The 17,888-nt window shown below is 35.7% G+C and overlaps 1 protein-coding gene across 2 annotated transcripts in view; it reads right to left on the bottom strand.

Annotated features, from left to right (window-relative positions):
* WDR4 (WD repeat domain 4) overlaps window positions 1-10,110 on the bottom strand; it is a 56,151-nt gene extending 46,041 nt beyond the window's left edge. For both annotated transcript variants that reach the window (XM_051984808.1, XM_051984809.1), the window contains exons 1-4: window positions 10,002-10,110; window positions 6,052-6,117; window positions 5,164-5,307; window positions 2,662-2,818 (exon numbers count right to left, since the gene is read on the bottom strand). In XM_051984808.1, coding sequence (XP_051840768.1) covers window positions 2,662-2,818; window positions 5,164-5,307; window positions 6,052-6,117; window positions 10,002-10,090 — 456 coding nt within the window. In that variant the 5' untranslated portion in view covers window positions 10,091-10,110. The remainder of the gene's footprint in view (window positions 1-2,661; window positions 2,819-5,163; window positions 5,308-6,051; window positions 6,118-10,001) is intronic.
* Window positions 10,111-17,888: the final 7,778 nt, after the last annotated feature.

The following is a 17,888-nucleotide window of genomic DNA, read 5'->3' as shown; positions in this document are numbered from 1 at the left end:
AACACTCTGCCCCTGCACTATTCATCAACTTCCCCAACTCATGCTAGTGTAGTACAAGTTTAAGAGCAGAATGAAATGGGATACCTGCAATACACATAAAGTTATCAAAAAGGTACTTGGTTAGTTAAAGCAGGGAAAGGATATTCAGCAACAATATAGCTTAGATTAAATTAGGTACGATTTCCTGCCTCTTTGTTGTCCATGTTGGTTATAAAAGGCTGCTTGTGCCATGGCTTTATACCTAACTTATCACAAAGTAAAAAGCCATGTCTTTAGATGTAGACAATGAGTATTGAGGATAACTTCAGTACTTTTTAAGGAAAAATTTAATCTTCCTGGAGTAAGGCTAAGGCCTTATATATATCTTCATTACATTAACCACAATTGGTCATAACTAAACCAAAACTGTTCTCTTCAAGGCTATCAATGATCTTTACCTACAAAATTCACTGGTTTCTTCTGTTCTCATCCAATTTATTAATGTGAGCTCTCTGTTTAACCACTTCTCTATACTATCTCCTTCCCTGGCTTAACTAACATTAGTCTCTCTTGATTCTCTTACATTCCTGACCATTTTTTCTTAATTTCCTTTATATGTTTATGACCCTCATTTTATCCCAATTGTGGGTCTCCTATAAAATTTTATCCTGAATCTGCTTTATCGCCATTCATGGTTTTAATTACCATCTCTATATAGATGATATATCCAAAACTCAATCAATGAATAAACATTTATTAAACACCTATTATGTGCCATGCACTATCTTAAGCACTGAAGATGCAAACTGAAGCAAAAAATGGTCTCAAAGCCCTCAAGGAATTTTCAGTCTAATTGGAGAGACAATATGCAAACAAACATATACAAATCAAGATATCCATGAGATCAATAAGAAATAATTAAATTAAAAGAGAAAAGACACTATAGTTAAGGGAGGATAAAGAAGGCTTACAGTTCTTCCACATGGAATTTTAATTGGGACTTAAAGGAAGTCAATAGTAGAAGTAGTGTTCCAAGTATGGAAAACAGCCAGAAAAAATAAACGAAGCAAAAAGATGGTATGTTTTGTTCATGGAAGACTCAGGAAGCCAATGTTATTAGGCTGAAGAATATGCATTGGGGACTAAAGTGTAAGAAGTCTGGTAAGATAGGAGGGAATAAAGTTATATAGGACTTTGAATATCAAAGAAAATATTTTGTATTTGATTCTATAGGCAACAAGGAGCCACAGAACTGAATTCTTTCTTTTCTCACACTCTTGCTCTTGCAAGTTTGCCTATGTTTGCTGTTACTCAAATTTTTAATCTGAGTTATTCCTGATTCTTTCTTGCTCATATCATAACAGAAGCTCCATGAAGGCAGGTACCATTTAACTTTTGTTTTTTAACAAACCCTTGATCTGAATTGTTCAAATCATGCTAACTACCTCCACAACATTTTCCTTATTTCTTCCCTTAACTCAACACTAGTTCAAGACCACAAACTTCTACATGAATTATGGATACCACACAGTGTATCTAATAGTCTCCTAATTGCTCTGTTTCTAATGTCTCACTTCTCCAAATGATCTTTCTACACAGCTGCCAAAACAATTTTCCCACAACAATGATCTAACCATTTTACTCCTTTGGTCAGAAACCACTTCAAAATTTAGCTCCAAACTTCCTTTCCAGATCTATTCCATACTTCTGTCCTTCACATGCTCTAAATATTAGCCAACCTGGCATGCCAACTGTTCCCCAAACTCAACATTACATCATTCTGTGGGCAGAAATGCTTTCATTTTAATTTTTATATTCCTCCAAATATAAATCACTGACAGAACTTAGTTCTAAACTCTGAGTCAAAAAATTTCACAGGTCAATGTATAGGGAAAAAAATAAGAGGTGAATTTTAAATTAGGGATTTGTCTTTAATTTTTCCTAACTCTCCCAATTCAATGGGAAAATGTAAATTATTCCACTTGAAATAAGCTGGAAAGATTTTATAAGCCTGGTGAAAGATCCTATGCAGGCTATAAGAAAGCTAATTTAATTAAATTTGAGAAGCTTATTGTCTAATTCCTTCAAAGGGGTAAATTTTTCAACATAGCTACTTCAGAAAACTATCTATGAGTAATATGGAATTTATAATCCACAATACTGGAGGAGGTATATCCATCCCTACAAAGTTACATATCTTTGAAGAACTGAACCAAGAAAATAACAACAATACTTTGTTTTCTCCTAGGACTAATAGGTACCATATACAGATAACCTTCTTAATTTATCTTCACATGATTAAAAAAAAATTGGAGAGAAAACATCATTAAACTCAATGTAGAAGTAATTATAAGTTACTGACTATTTTTTTAAAGATCAAATGACCAAGCTTAAGATAAAGTTAGAGCTGGGAATGACAGCACATAGTTGTAATCCCTACTACCAGGGAAATTGAGGCTGATGGCTTTCTTGAGCTCAGTTCTAAGCTGTAGTGTGCTTTGCCAATCACCAGCTTGCTTAAGAAGGGAAAAATCAGGCAAGGTTGGAAATAGAGCAGGTCAAAGCTCCCATGATAAGCAGTAAGACTAAATCTACAAATAACCCCAATACTTTCAGTGTAGATGAGATGGAGAGACTTAGTCTTTAAAGAAAAAGGGAAAAAAGAGTTGGTCAGCTACATACCACATCCAACAACATAGACAGGTGTCCAAGTTCAAGTTTTCCACCCTGAAATGGTGCCAATACTGAAAATGAATATACATCTCCAGACTTGTCTGCCACCAAAATCTTCTCATCTGTAGCTGTAAATGTCAGAGCAGTACATCTTCTCACCACTGTCCTGGAAGTCAAAAAACATTAAGGATTGATTAATAAAAATAGTAAAGAAAAATATAATATATCCTTATAATGTTATCACTGAATATGAAGAATGAAAGAAATCTTAGACACTAACTAATCCACCTCCTTCATCTTACAAAAAAGGAAACAGTGACATTATTCAATTCAATTCACTAAACATGTAGCAAAAACTGTATTAAAGGCTAAGGAATCAGATGCAAAAATAAAGAGGTCTTGCCCTTATATAACTGACATTTTATTGGAAAGATATAAGTTGAACATATATAAAAACATAAATGTAAATTAGGGGAGAGGTAAGAAAGGCTTCATAGAGGTGGTACCTAAATTGAACTTTGAATGAAAATAAGTTACTAATCCAGACACATAAGGGTAAAGATAGAATATATATCAGTAATTTTGGAGAGAGCAGGAATGATGAGGAACCTAAACTTTAGATAGGTCAGCGCCTTATTCATTGTCACATCAGTGAGAAGTAGCTAAGATAGACTTCAAACTATTTCTATTAGTTTTTCAAAGAGCTGTTGGTTTGGAGAAAGACTGAATCTTCTCTTTTTAAACATTGTACCTGACATACAATTTAATAAATGCTTATTGCCCTTCCTCTACTGAACCCTTCCTTAAGGAGGTAGAATGACCTGAAATTCAGTAAATTATAGCAAAAAGTAAGTGAGTTGGTTGATACCAACAAATGGAGTTAATTTCAAATAAGAGGATGCTGAGGCAAAATGGAAGAGAAAAGCTCTCTCTCTGTTGCCTAAAAAAGTTTAATTGCCAAATCATATAGTCTTTTCTCAATTTTCATTCTCCTACCTCCTCTGCAGCCTCTGACTTTATCTATCACCTTCACCCCTTGATTGTCACTTCTCTCTCTGGGTTCTTAGAACATCACTCTCCCCTATTTCTCCTCTTATTTATCTGACCTCTCCTTCTCTATCCCCAACAGTCTCCCTGGCTGAATCCTCATTTAACCTACACCTTCTAATCACATACATCCCTCAGGCATCTATCCAGGGCCCTCTTCTCTTTCCCTATCATACTACTTCATTTGATGATTTTATCAGATTCCATGGATTTAATTACCACCTCTATGCTAATGATTCTCAAATCTATTCACCCTTTCCTTAACTCTTTGGTGATTTCCAATCTCAAATCTCCCAAAATTTTTCAGACATCTCAAACTTATCATAAGTAAAGATCTTAAATTCAACATGTCCAAAACAAAACTCATTATCTTTGTACCCTAAACCATCCCCACTCCAACTCTAACCTTTTACTTCAGAGAGTAACACTGTCCTGCCAGTCCTTCAGGCTCACAACCTTGTTTCACCCTAAAATTCCCTGCTATCTCTCACTCTCTACATCCAGTGGCCATGACCTGTTGATATCACCTTTGCAACATCTCTCCAATATGCTCATTTTCTCTTTGACAGTGCTGCCGTTCTAGGGGATCACTTCATGCCTAGATTATTGCAATAGCCTACTGGGGGATCTGTCAGCATCAAGACTTTCCACTCTAACCCATCCTTCATTTAATTACCAAGGTTAATTTCCTAAACTGCAGGTTCAACCATGTCATCCCTCCCATATTCCACCATTGAATGAACTCCAGTAGCTTCCTATTTTCCCCAAGAACAGATAAAAAATGTTCAGTTTGGTATTCAAAACCCCTCATAAATTAGCCCTGTCCTACACTTGTAGTTTTCTTACACCTTATTCCCCTACATATACTCTTCAATGCAGTGAAAATGGTCTCATGACTGTCACTGGATTGAAGAGTACAAGAAACTCCATCTGTTAGCTTCAGGTATTTTCTCTGACTTTCTTCCCTAGCTGGAATGCTCTCCCTCCTCTGTTCCAACTACTGATCTCCCTAGCTTTCTTTAAGTCCCAACTAAAATCCTATTTTCTACAAGAAGCCTTTCCTGACTCCTCTTAATTCTAGTCTCATCTCTCTTTTAATAATTTCCTTTTTATCCTGTATTTAGCTTGTCTGTACATTACTTGTCTCTCCCATTAGCTTATGAGCTCCTTGATAGCAGAGAGCCTCCTTAGTATCCGCAGATTTTAGTATTATAACAACACAGAACAGGTAGTTAATGAATGCACCTGACTGAAAATAAGAATAACAATAATGCAATAGCAACTAGGAAACCACTTTGCAAATCCTTAAAGCATTTAAGTACTGAAATGCTATTACTTGCCTAAATTCAACAATAGTTAAGAAAAAAAGCAAAACAAACAAAAAAAGTGCTCCCCAAGTCTTGGACGATAGGTATTATTTTATGTTTGTGATATCCTGAATGATTAAAAAGCAGAATTTCATACCTGATACTCAGACATTTCCAAGGTTTTGTACCAAAAAGAATCAGACGTTTATTGTCATCAGTCAAAGCAAAATAGTTGCCAGATCTTGAAAAGGTAGAAGCCAGGATATTATCACTTCCTTTATACAATGTCTGTCCTTCCTCTCTAAGCAGAAGAAGACAGAATAAACATCAAATAAATATCACTATCTGAATTTCATGATTGGGTATCAATACGCACATGAAAAATTAAGCTAAAACATTACAAATTAATTCATAAAATCCATCAAGTAAAAGATTTCATGTTTGAAAATGTGATTAATTATTAAAAATAAAACTAATTAGAATTGAATCAAAGAAATCCATGCTATGATACTATATATCACAAATAATTTCCCCAGACATCTCACAACTGCCTAAGATCTTCTGCCTCTCCTTCCTGAGCCACCTCCAAATCTTAGAGGTTAGCTGCTGGAAGAGCAGGTGAGAGGGAAAAGGGAAAATTGGCTGGTTATGGAGAAGAAGGTTAAAAAAAGAAAAGAGAATGTCTTTAGTGAAAAGATTGCCCAATAGAAGGGAAAAAGAAACTTCCAGCTAAAATAAGAGATGAGAGGGATGGAAATTTTTCTGGAGCAAAATCATTTTAATTCATTTAACTTAAAGGGATACTTGATTTGTTGTTGTTGTTGTTAATATTAAACACATATCTATTAATACTCCTGATCGCAATTTACTGAGTATCTATAGAAACCTCAAAAAAATTCTCAAATTCAAAATCAGAAGCTTCAATACCATTTCCTGAAGTTGCAGGAAAATTAAAAGATTCAGTTTCTAAATAACTTTCATTAGTATAATTTCAATATCTCAAAACTATTAATGAACCCTGAAATGTTCCCCACAATCATCTCACCCTTTATCTTCTTGTGGCTTCTTTTCTGCCTTGCTGCAGTCATATGTAAAGAAATTGTCATCATCACTGAAAGTAATTTTAAAAAGAATATATTACTAAAGAGGTGCTAATTTGTCAGCAGTTGTCACTATTGTGCTTGAGTAAATCAATAAAAAGAATAAGAATCTAAATTTCCTTTTTCTAATTATAAATTGTAAAAAATAAAAATTAAAAAAAGGTTAAATCCTATCTTGTTAAATAACAACAATTTTAAAGTTTAGATGTTACATATATTAGTTGATAGATAAAGCAATAGGTCTGGAGTCAGAAAGACCTGAGTTCAAATCCAACTTAGAAATTTGCTAGCTGTGTGACTCTAGGGAAATCATCTCATTTCTGTTTGCCTCAGTTTCCTTTCCTGCAAAATAGGGATAATAATAATATCTAAGGATGGTGCAAAGAATCAAATTAAATAATAATTGTAAAGTGCTTAGCATAATGCCTGATACATAGCAAGTGCTATATAAATGTCAGCTATCATCATTATCATCATCATTAGTATTACTATTACCTTATTTGATTCTCACAATGATGCTGTTTATATTCGAATTTTACAAAACTGAGAAAACTAGATTCACAAAACTAGTGTCTAGAATTGGATTTGAATCCAGGTCTTTCTCACTGAGATCAATATTCTAACTAGAAGGCCACATTCTTCCAAATTAAACATATCTTATAAGGAAAATGATCTATGAAAAATTTATCAAGTAAAACCTCTGAGTGTTGCATCTGTGCAATGACTTAAGGACTTGCCAAAGATCACAAATCAAGTAAGATTGAACTGAAATCTTGACTCTAATTCCAGGATTAATCTTGCTTATTTAGAAAAATATACCCAGAGACAGACTTAACATTAGAAAGTCACGTTTTACAAGGGATTGCATTTCATCTACTTTCTCACTTAGAAGTTAACAGAGAATCTTGTCATTAAAAATCTGTGCTTGCCACCCTTCAGATTTGCTCAAATAATTTAAAATCATCTGATGAAATTGGAGTGAATTAATAAACCTGGTGCTCACTGTTCAGCATTGTCAGTAACTGTCTAAATAAGACTAAAATATTTTTGCCACATAACAGATCTGTGGTTAAAATGTTTGGGAGGATCTAAAAATAATCTTTAAATAACCACCAGGTACATAAAATATAATACACAGTTATACAATGAGTTTAATCAAATTAATTTTTGTTTAGAGCCTAGATGAGAAATTATTGCAATCATTCTTACACAAAATTTCATCTGCTTCTCCAATAAGTTACATATCCTTATTTACCCTACTTGGGAATTAGTGAGGTCTGAACTTGTTTTCTTGAGTTGCCATATTTTCAAGAAGTCTGAGTCAAGGATGAAGCCTCTCCTAATTAAACTGGCTTGATTTGTTTATTTGTTACTTTCAATGTTGATTAAACTCTCAGAGAGCCCTTGGGAGTCAGAGCAGCTACAGTCAGCATCAAGCTGATTAACTGTTGGGACAGTTAAAACTTGGTGAATAAGTAAACCCTTCCACCATCATGGGTTAGCATTTCCCATGGAGAAAGAATGGCCCCACTCTTGCTGTCCCTTCCCCTGGGGTGAGGACTTTTCCACTACTCCTCCCCATGACTTCCCATTTTCCCTGTAACTTAAATGCCCAAAGCTTTCCCTGAATCACAGGATTCCTGCCTTGTGTCTCACATTCTTTTTCTTTTTCTTGTAATAAATTCAAGTTACTACCCATACATAGCTTGGAGTGTCAAAACTTTTGCAAGTCTGAAATCACAGACAATACATACATACTCTCTAAAGTCCTAAAACTCTTTAAAAATCTGTTTTAATAAGATAATACAATAAATATTTGCAAAGTTACCCAAATTCATTTTCCTTGGGCAAAATTCAGGAGAAATCAAGAGCCTAATAAATAAATGTAAGTCACTCTTCAAAAATACATCACTTCTATGTTATTACCACAAAAATCAATCCATCAACATCAAATTAAGAACTTTACATTTGAATTCCCAAAATAATAGAAAATCATTGAAGGATACTGAGAAGAGGGATTGACAGTTAAACCTATGCTTTAAGAAAAAGTTTGGAAACTCAGTAAAGAGAGGCAAGATGGGGAAACCAATTAAAAACCTACAGCAATAGTCAAAAAATGTGATAAAGGTTTGAAAAGGCAGTAGCAATGTTAGCAGGGAGAACAGAAGTTATGTTAGACTCAGGAGGGAGAGAGAAACGAACTATGGGGAAAAAAGTCATGGAAATTGACAGTAGAAAGTGTCCAGGAAAAAAGTAGTCAAAAAGGATCCAGATAATGAAAATGTCATTAGATTTAACAATTAAGAAACTACTTGTAGGGTGCCCATCAATTAAAGAATTACTAAATACAACATGGTATTTGAATATACTACTATTGTGCTGAAATAAATGGTCTGCTTCAGAGAACATGAATTGATATAGAGTAAAATGAGAATCAAATCTATACAATAAATTATGTTAATGTTGTTAAAAAAAAAATTCTGGAACATAATTCCAAAGGGCCAGTGATGAAGAATGCTATCCTCATCAAGTCAGAGAGGTGACAGAAAGAGTTGTTTCTAAGCATGGACAGCATGGGAATTAGTTTTAATTAAGGATTTTATTTTTCCTTTTTTTCAAGTGGAGTGGAGGGACTTAATAGGTATTAAAAACAAGTTTCATAATTGGAGAAAAAAAGAGATCACTGGTAATGTTTGGAGAAAGCCGTTTTAGTTGAATGCTAATAAAGTAGGAAGATGATATAGACTGCAGTGGTTCTCAAAGTATGGTCTAGAGAATCCTGGGGATCTCTGAAACCCTTTTAGAGGGTTTACAAATTCAAAAATAGTTTTTATTTCCAATATGGTAAATGTCTATAAATATAACTCAGATAAACAAAAACGGTTTGGAGAAATCCTCAATAATTTTTAATAAGATAAAGATACTGAAAACAAAAGTTTGAGAACCACTGGGATAGAAAGTGAAATCACAGTAGCTAGGAAGGGAAGGAAAGGCATAAATAAAGATAGCTATGGTATGTGATCGGATCTAGTGAGTTTTTTAAGGATGAAGAAGATTTGGGTGCTATTTATAGGGAGCATAGAAGCCAGTAAAAAGGGAGAGATTGAAAATTAGCATGGGGAAGTTGATGCAGACAACATACGGATAGCAGGGTTCCAGAATTTCCAAACACATAAAAGTCGGGGACAAATTTAGTAAAGATGTAAGACTCAGAGAAGAGATAAATGGTAGCAATTAGGGGAGAGCGGGGTGAAGTTATGAGCTAAGGCCCTTTGCAAGAGAGTATTAAAAAAGATTCCTGTGAGATGAAAAGTTTTTTTTAACAGCTACTGTGTCAAGCAGAAAGAGGAATCAATTACAAAATAGCACTCTGCCACATGGTAAGTAAGGGTCCTAGCTCGAACAGGGTCTTTTGCTTTGCATCTGGTCTCTGACTGGCAGACAGGAAGCATTTTTTAAAATGTTTGCTGATTGTTCTGAGGTCAGCTCTCTAATGATTAAGACATAATTTTGTGAAAACATCAGGGCAGCCGTGCACAAATGATTTAGCAAGAATCTGGGAAGAGTTGTAAACTATGAGCACATGTGAAAGAGTATGTCAGGTAAAAAAAAAATCAAGAAGTTAAGAAGCACGAGGGAGTTTCGACCTATTTCATGACGCTGTATCTTATGTGTTATGTGAGATACATATTAAAATATTATTTTGCAAATTTATTGCACACAACTCTTAACTTTCTCGGCATGCAGCAATCCAAGAGGTTCAGGGAGAGGAAAAACACCAGACGCCCGCAACAATCTCACTGGCCCCAAAGCAGAAATCCGTGGGGAAGTCGGGAACTAGTTAACATCCTGGTACTCTCCGGCTCCGCGGCTCCTAGGCCCTGACCCCACTAACCTGCAGTCTGTACCTGTCGCCAGAAATCGGCTGCCACCTCTCACCACCAGCCCATTTCGGGACACATCCAGAGAAGCAGAGCCCGCCATGAGACCCTGGGGCGAACCAACGCGCGCAGGCTTCAACGCGCGCCGCGTGCTGACGTCATGAGCTCGCTTGGAACCGGAGATGGGACTATCGGGAAGGCGGATTCCATAGGAGTAAAGGGCATGCGCAGAGACGACTCGCACAAACCTGCATTCCCTGACACATTTGGCAATTGAATTAACTCTAAACTCTATTAAATGTGTTACATACATGTCACCTCAGTAGGTTTGCAGGTAGTATCATCTATATTTTACAGACAAATAAAGGATTTTTTGAAAGGAAAGGTACAAAGAATTTAACATGTTCGTCTTGTAAACCCCAACTTCTTAAACTGGGTTCCATGACCCTATTTGGTGTCTGGTAACTGAATTTGGGGTCGCAAATTATGTTTGATTATCAGCAAATGTTATATACCTGTAGTCTCGTAAAAATTTTTCAGGCAAAAAACAGATCAGGAGTGGAAAAATTTTAATAAGCCTTACCACATAGTATTGAGTAATTTTTAGAGATTTTGCAACAAAAGAGATTTTTCACATTGTCTTTCCATTCACTCAAGCTCCATACTTCTTCAGATTCTTCTTACTTCTCACTTAGAAAATTACTAATCAGAGTCACTATCTCAAGTGTCTTGATAAATACATTCTCCTTACACTTGAGATAGGAATTCTCCTAAAGCTCTCCACAACCTGGTCAACCAATTTTTGCAATCTAGGCAAATAAGCCTTATCATTCTTCACACTGCTACAAAACATGACAATATTCAAACAGGATTATGTCATTAGAGTCCCAAGGGACTTTATTCAGGAGAGATCAGGACAGAATTGGGAGAGTCCTGCTGGTCTTTTGAGTCCTTTTCTCTCTTCAGGTTATCTCTTCAGGTTCTTTTCATTTTAAGCACTTCTTTTTCCAGGCTCAAGAGTGAAAATGGATAGACCAATTCCATTTCAGGTTGTCGAAGCTTTGAAAAAATACCAAAATCAGAGGAAATGACTATCTTTATATGCTGATCCCCAGCTTGCTGTATACTTGCTACACTACCTTACTCTGTATCAATGCATAAGGCCGCTAGAGGGCACCATAGTACGGAATGCTGGGCCTTCAGTCGGGAAGACATCTTCCTGAGTTCAAATGTGGCCTCAGAAACCTACTAGCTGTGGGACCCTGGACAAGTCACTTAACCCTGTTTACCTCAGTTTTCTCATCTGTAAGAAGGAAATAGCAAACCACTCCAGTGTCTTTGCCAAGAAAATCCCAAATAGGGTCACAAAAAGTTGCAAATGATTGAAACAAATGACCAATATCAGTTCATAAGAGTCTAAGTGTAATGAGGCTTATTATATAGACTTAACACTTAAGCTTATTATATAAATATAAAGCTAAGAATATTGCCTCCATTAAATAATATAACATGGGGAAATTTGGAGAATTAGGTTTGCCCCATGTCCTGCATGTACACATCTTGTCCAGATCAGTATCCTTAGAAGGAATTTATATTAATTCCATGACTAGCCTCAATGGGTAAAGTAAATATTAATGAAGGATACCAGTAGGTAAGAGTAGTCTCTTATCCTATAAATATCCTTAATCAAAATGGAAAATAGAGAAAGTCCCAAGTAAGAACCAGATGATTACTCTAGGAAATCTCTTTATTCCCTCTTTGTCTCTGATAGCCTGTCAAAAATCATAAAATGCACAATGGATGAAGGCAGAAGAGAGACATAATAGAATTTTGTTAAGAGAAAAAAAATTAATTATTTAAATTTAATGTCAACTCCAGAAAATATAATATCTAATAATGAAATAGATAATAAATATAACACTAATACCTCAAGTGATTCTCAAAAAGGAAATGAGTATGCTTAAACCAGAATTTCAAAAACTATTTTTTTAATTTAACAACATGAATCCAACTAACACTTCAATTATAATAAAATAGAGTCATCACTAGTCATCTTGACTCTTCCTGTCACTGGACAGTAATACCTCTGGAAGATAGAGTGAGCATAATGACTTCATACAACTCTGCCTCTCTTAAATCCAATTTATGCAGGAATGAAAAGACATCCCCATACCATTTTTTACTATTTCTACCCATCTCTACAAATCAGCAGGTGCCCACACAATGGGAACTGTAGTCACAACCCTGAACACAGGTGGCACAAGCCATAGGATTATCTTCTCAATGGAACCAGCAGTGAGATTCAGCAACCATCTAGACATCTGAGTAGCATTTTAAGGATTGAACTGCTCACTTCTAGCTGTGAGGAAGAGAATAGAAAAAGTGCCCTAAAAATTGTCTGCTTACCCAATTCTGGCCTGATTATCCTGGTAGGCAGGAATCCTACCCTGTGATCAAACCACTAAAAAATGTACAAAAACTTCTACAACACCGATTCCACTCGCCATCAGTACCTGGAATGTGTACACACTTACAACACAAAATCCAATAGTCCTGAAAGACAAGCATCTCTTGTTGCAAGAGAACTCAATGGACATTACACTCAAAAAGCAGCCCTGAGTGAAACAAGATTATCAGATGAAGGCCAATTTGCTGAAATTGGAGCTGGATACACATTTTTCTAGAGAGTCCACAGTGAAGCAGAGTGCCATGAAATTGGTGTAGGCTTATTTAGTAAACATGTCTGTATGTTTTGAAAAAGGAGAGACTGATAGGCTCATGACAATCTCATCACCACTTGCAAGAAAATACTAGGCCACCATCATCAGTGCATATGTTCTCATCATGACAAGGCTAATGAAGTCAAACAAAAATTTTATGAAGGTCTGGAGACCTCTATCATCAAGTGCCAAAAGTTTATAATTCTGGGTGATTTAATGCAAGAGTGGGCTCAGACTACTAGATGTGGCAGGGAGTCCTTGGGAGGAATAGAATTCAAAACAGCAATACCAATGGTCAATTAATAACGAAGGTTTGTGCATCTCATGACCTCATCACCAGCACTATCTTCCATTTACCTAGAAACAATAAAACTTCATGGAAAGATCCTCACAACAAAACATAGACATTTAACAGACTAATAACCTAGTCTATTAACTACAAGAAAAGAGAGAAACAAGATGTGAGCATGACCAAGGCAATGTGTGGTGCAGAATGCTGGACTGATTACAGATTTATCCTCTCCAAGCTGAATATTCACAATAAACAAAACCAGTGGCTCCAATGCAAAAAGACAATCAGAAGAATTAATGTCAATAGATTAGAACACTTCTCTGAGAGGGAACTGCTTTTTGCTAATTTGGAGGGTAAATTGAGCTAACATACAGTTGGCAGCAATGTATCAGAGGAGGAGTGGGCAGCTTTCAGAGATTTGATGTACAGCACTGTATTTACTCATCTGGGCCAGAACACTTATGAGCTAGACTATTTTGACAAAAAATGATGAAGAAATTCAGAAACTGCTAAATGATAAATAAAAAACCCAACAAGGTGTACCAGCAGGATACTTCATCTCTAAGTATTCAATTCCATCAAAAGTGTAGTTGAGACTTAGAGGGATGCAGGATTCTTAGCTCAGTAAAAAGGCAGATAAAATTCAATTTTATGCTTATAGTAACAATCCAAAGAACCTTTATGATGCACTAAAGGCAATTTATAGGCCAAAGATCTATGGTGCATCTGAACTACTCAATGCTGATGAAGCCACATTGATTAGTGATAAGGACATGATTCTAGGGAGCTGGGCTGAACATCTCCATAGAGTTCTCAACAAATGTCATCAATCAATGCTGAATTGACTGTATACCTCAAGTTGAAATCAATCACTCCCTAAATGAAGTTCCAACTGAAGAAGAGGTTTTGAATGCCATTAGGCTACTTTCAGGTAGTAAAGCAGCTGGTTTTGATTCTATTCCTGCTAAAATTTACAAAGTGAAGGGTCACAAAAGCTAAATAAAATTTTCCAGATTATATGGCAAGAGGAGATTATGCCCTGGGAGTTCAAGGAAGCCTCCACTGTCCATCTTTAGAGTGTTCTATGAGAATAACAGAGGTGTATCTCATTTAGTCATTTCTGATAATACTTTTGCCAGAATCCTCGTAAATAGGCTAATCCTATACTTGGAAGAAAGTCATCTACTTGAGAGCCAGTGTGGCTTCAGAAGGGGCCAAGAAACAGTCAATATGGTGTTTGCTGCCTGACAACTACAGAATAAATGCCAGGAGCAAAACAGAAAGTATAATCAATACCTGTAGATCTGACCAAGACTTGTGATACTGTCAGTTTTGACAGCTTATGAAAAATTATGTCAAAATGTGGTTGCCCAGAGAAGTTCATCAGTAGTACACTAATTTCATGATGGCAAGCTTCTCTGGATTCAGGACAATGGACAATGCTCTTGAGCTTTCCTAGTCAACAATGGTGTGAAACAAGGCCTTGTGCTTACTCCCATGCTTTTTAGCATGATGTTTTCAGTCATGTTATCAAATGCCTTCAATGAGGACAAACATAGCATCAGAATCAGCTACCACACTGATAGTAAATTCTTCAATTTGAAAAGACCAGAAAGAAAAAAAAACTGGATGCAATGCCCCTATGTTTTTTAGCTCCTGTTTTTGTTTTTTGCTTTTTAATAGCATTTAATTTTTCAAAATACATGCAAAAATAGTTTTCAACATTTACCATTGCAAAATCATGTGTTTCAAATTTTTCTCCCTTTATTCCCCCCTCCCATTACCCAATACAGCAAGAAATCCAATATAAGTTAAACATGTACAATTCTTCTAAATATATGACCATATCTGTCATAGCATGATGTTTTCAGGAAGTTGTCGAATGTCTTTAATGAGTTACAAGCATGACAACAAAGTTACTGCACTGATGGTAAATTCTTCAACTTGAAAAGGCTACAAGCCAAAACTAAAGTGAAGGAAGTGTTGGTACATGATTTTTTGTTTGCAGATAATTGTGCACTCAATGAAGCCTCCAAAACTGAAATGACACAAAGTAGAGATTGATTCTCTGATGCTTGTGCTAATTTTGGCCTAACAAATTAACAACAAGAAAACAGTTCTTCCATCAGCCAACTCCATACCATCAGTTATAGCAAATTAAGAAGTTCTGAATGCTGTGGATAAGTTCACTTATTCTGGCAGTATACTTTCCAGGGATGGCCACATTAATAATGATGCTAACCAAGATCATTGCCAGAGCTAGCACAATGTTTGGGAGACTCCAAATGAAAGTGTGGGAGAGCAAAAGTATTAAACTGACTACCAAATTGAAGGTCTATAGAGCTGTTGTACTGACTTCATTGTTGAATGCCTGTGAAATCTGGACAGAATACCAGTGCCATTCCAGGAAAAGAATTGCTTCCATTTGAATTGTTTTAGGATGATTCTGAAGCTCACTTAGCAGGATAGGATACCAGACACTGAGGTCCTTTCTCAAAATAAATAGCAATCATTCAAGCTCTACTGCAGAGAAAGCACAATTCCATTGGTGACATCATTCATATGTCAAATGTATACTTGCCAAAAAGACTATTTTATGGAGAACTCATATAGGGCAAGCACTCACAAGGTAGTCAGAAAAAAGTGAAACAAGGACAGTCTCAAGGTTCTAAGTCTCAAAATCTTAATAATTTTAGAATTGATTGTATGATATGGAAGATACTGACACAAGACTGTCTCACGTGGAATGTCCTTATTAGACAAAGTGTATTTTTTATAAGCAAAGCAGAAACTAATTAGCTCAGAAGAAATGTGAGATGAACAAAATTAGAGAATCTACCCCAAATGTTCTTAGTGACGATTTGTGTGTAACCTATGGGAGAGCATTCCCATATTTTGGACATGCTAATTTGACTCTAACATTGTAATGTCATTTCAGTCCTCTTTGAAAATTAAGAATAAAAAGAAAGCATCAATATAGGCTTCAGGGAACTGACACTTGGGTGAGAGCTTTCTTGGATAAGCTTTATTTTTTAATCTTAATCGGCAGTCTCCCCCCAAAAAATATTTATTTATAAAGAAATGTGTGTAACCTATAGTAAATATTCAGATAATAGGAAGTGCCAAGGACCTTGAATAAAATAATATTCAGATCTTCTACCTAGGTTAACAGTACTACACAGAATCATATGTCAAAATTGCTAATTTAAGCATTTGTTTTGCTTCCAAAACATGACTTTTCTTGATACATAGCACATGGGATTTGCATAATACATACTATGCCTTAAAATTTATTAATATTTATTTACAAGAATAACTCACCAGTTAGCAAAAGTCAAGGCCATGAACACATAAGCATAGCAACAGTTACAAGAAATACTGACTGATTAAATTGTGACCACTTCAGGAAAGAAGGAAATCATGAATTAAGGTTCCCTGGAATGTTGACTAATCTTTGATTTTGAACTCTTGCTTTTCACTTGACATCATTGGATTCCTTCAATCCAATAATCGTCTCTATGTTAATTATTAACATAGAATTCAAAGGAAAATTTTCAAGCAAAAATTTTCCAGGGATCCACTGATAGACAATGTTGCCAGTCGTAACCATCAACAACACAGAGATTAAAAATTTAATTGTTATGCTCAGAGCTCAGTTTATTATGCTCTGACCAACTTTACACAAAAATCAGTAAGCTGTTAGCAGCAATTTCAGTGACCTTATATGGGTATTTGTTAAGTAAGTAGGATGGGCACAAGGGGATTTTCCAGGAAACAGAAGAGGAAGGTAATGATTTACACATCAAAAAAAATGGATGGCAAAAAAGGAAACTGTATCAGATAAAATAAGACCCTTACAAATACTACCCCAGAGTTATAGATCTCAAACTATAAAGTTTCAGTCAGATAGCTGAAACTAAACAGTTAACATTAGGACTATAATTAAAACTGTTTGTTAAAGGGGAATAGCTTTATTTTGACACCATAAAGTGAGTAGAACTCTCCACTAATAGGGAGAAATGGGAGACTTTTTATAGGAAACAAAATAACCTCAACTATTGCCATCTATACCTTGACCATCCAATTGTATACAGAAACTTTGGGTTCAAAATGATCCCGTCAATGCTGCTCCCTATGGTCCACCTAGACAAAAGGTTGTTAGCAGGAAAATGGTTTTTTTCTGTGATCTTATTTGCCCCATTACCCTGAGCTTGATATAGTAACAATCCTTTGTAACGCCCACCACCACCATGAATTCTAATGCTGATAAATCAAAAATTGTTTCACAACAGCCCCAGGTGATCCCTGGGTTCTACAGGCACATTCAGGAACTACATACTGATTATGGATTCCTGCTACAAATCAGACTTATCTCATTGTTGCTGTTATATCCTTACTACCATTGCTACAGCTCTCTGCATATTTCTTTGTCCAGTCACTATTTCAAATATCAGCCTTGTGTCTCCTTCTAGAGTAGACTCCCAGCAAGTGTCTGTTTTCTCTTCCAGCAGAATAATCTATTGCCTATAACCTCTGTAAGCTCTTTGGCTTTGTTTTATTTTATTTTTCAAAGTTAAAATTGGGATGTTATCTTTGTGAACTCTTGTATTTTCCAGAATTGTGGTTGCATGATCACTATGACTCTTTGGTCATTTATTTTCAGATTTTGACTATATATCACAGAAAGTTATATAATAATCATGAACTTTGAAATTTTAGATCCATCAAAGCATTATCAAAATAGGTCTTTACTGCTCTCCAGTGATATTTGTCCTCTCACTGCTAGAAAAAATCCCTCTCTACTAGGATTCCCCCTTCCTTCCCACCCTTCATGGAGGTTAGGCTATATTCTTGCTTTCCTCCAATCCCCAAGGAAAATCTCTAAACAT

This window comes from Antechinus flavipes, chromosome 3 (genome assembly GCF_016432865.1).
Source record: "Antechinus flavipes isolate AdamAnt ecotype Samford, QLD, Australia chromosome 3, AdamAnt_v2, whole genome shotgun sequence".
Lineage (NCBI taxonomy): Eukaryota > Metazoa > Chordata > Mammalia > Dasyuromorphia > Dasyuridae > Antechinus > Antechinus flavipes.
Note: the sequence above shows the minus strand (reverse complement) of the source record. Positions and strands in the feature narration are given on the sequence as shown.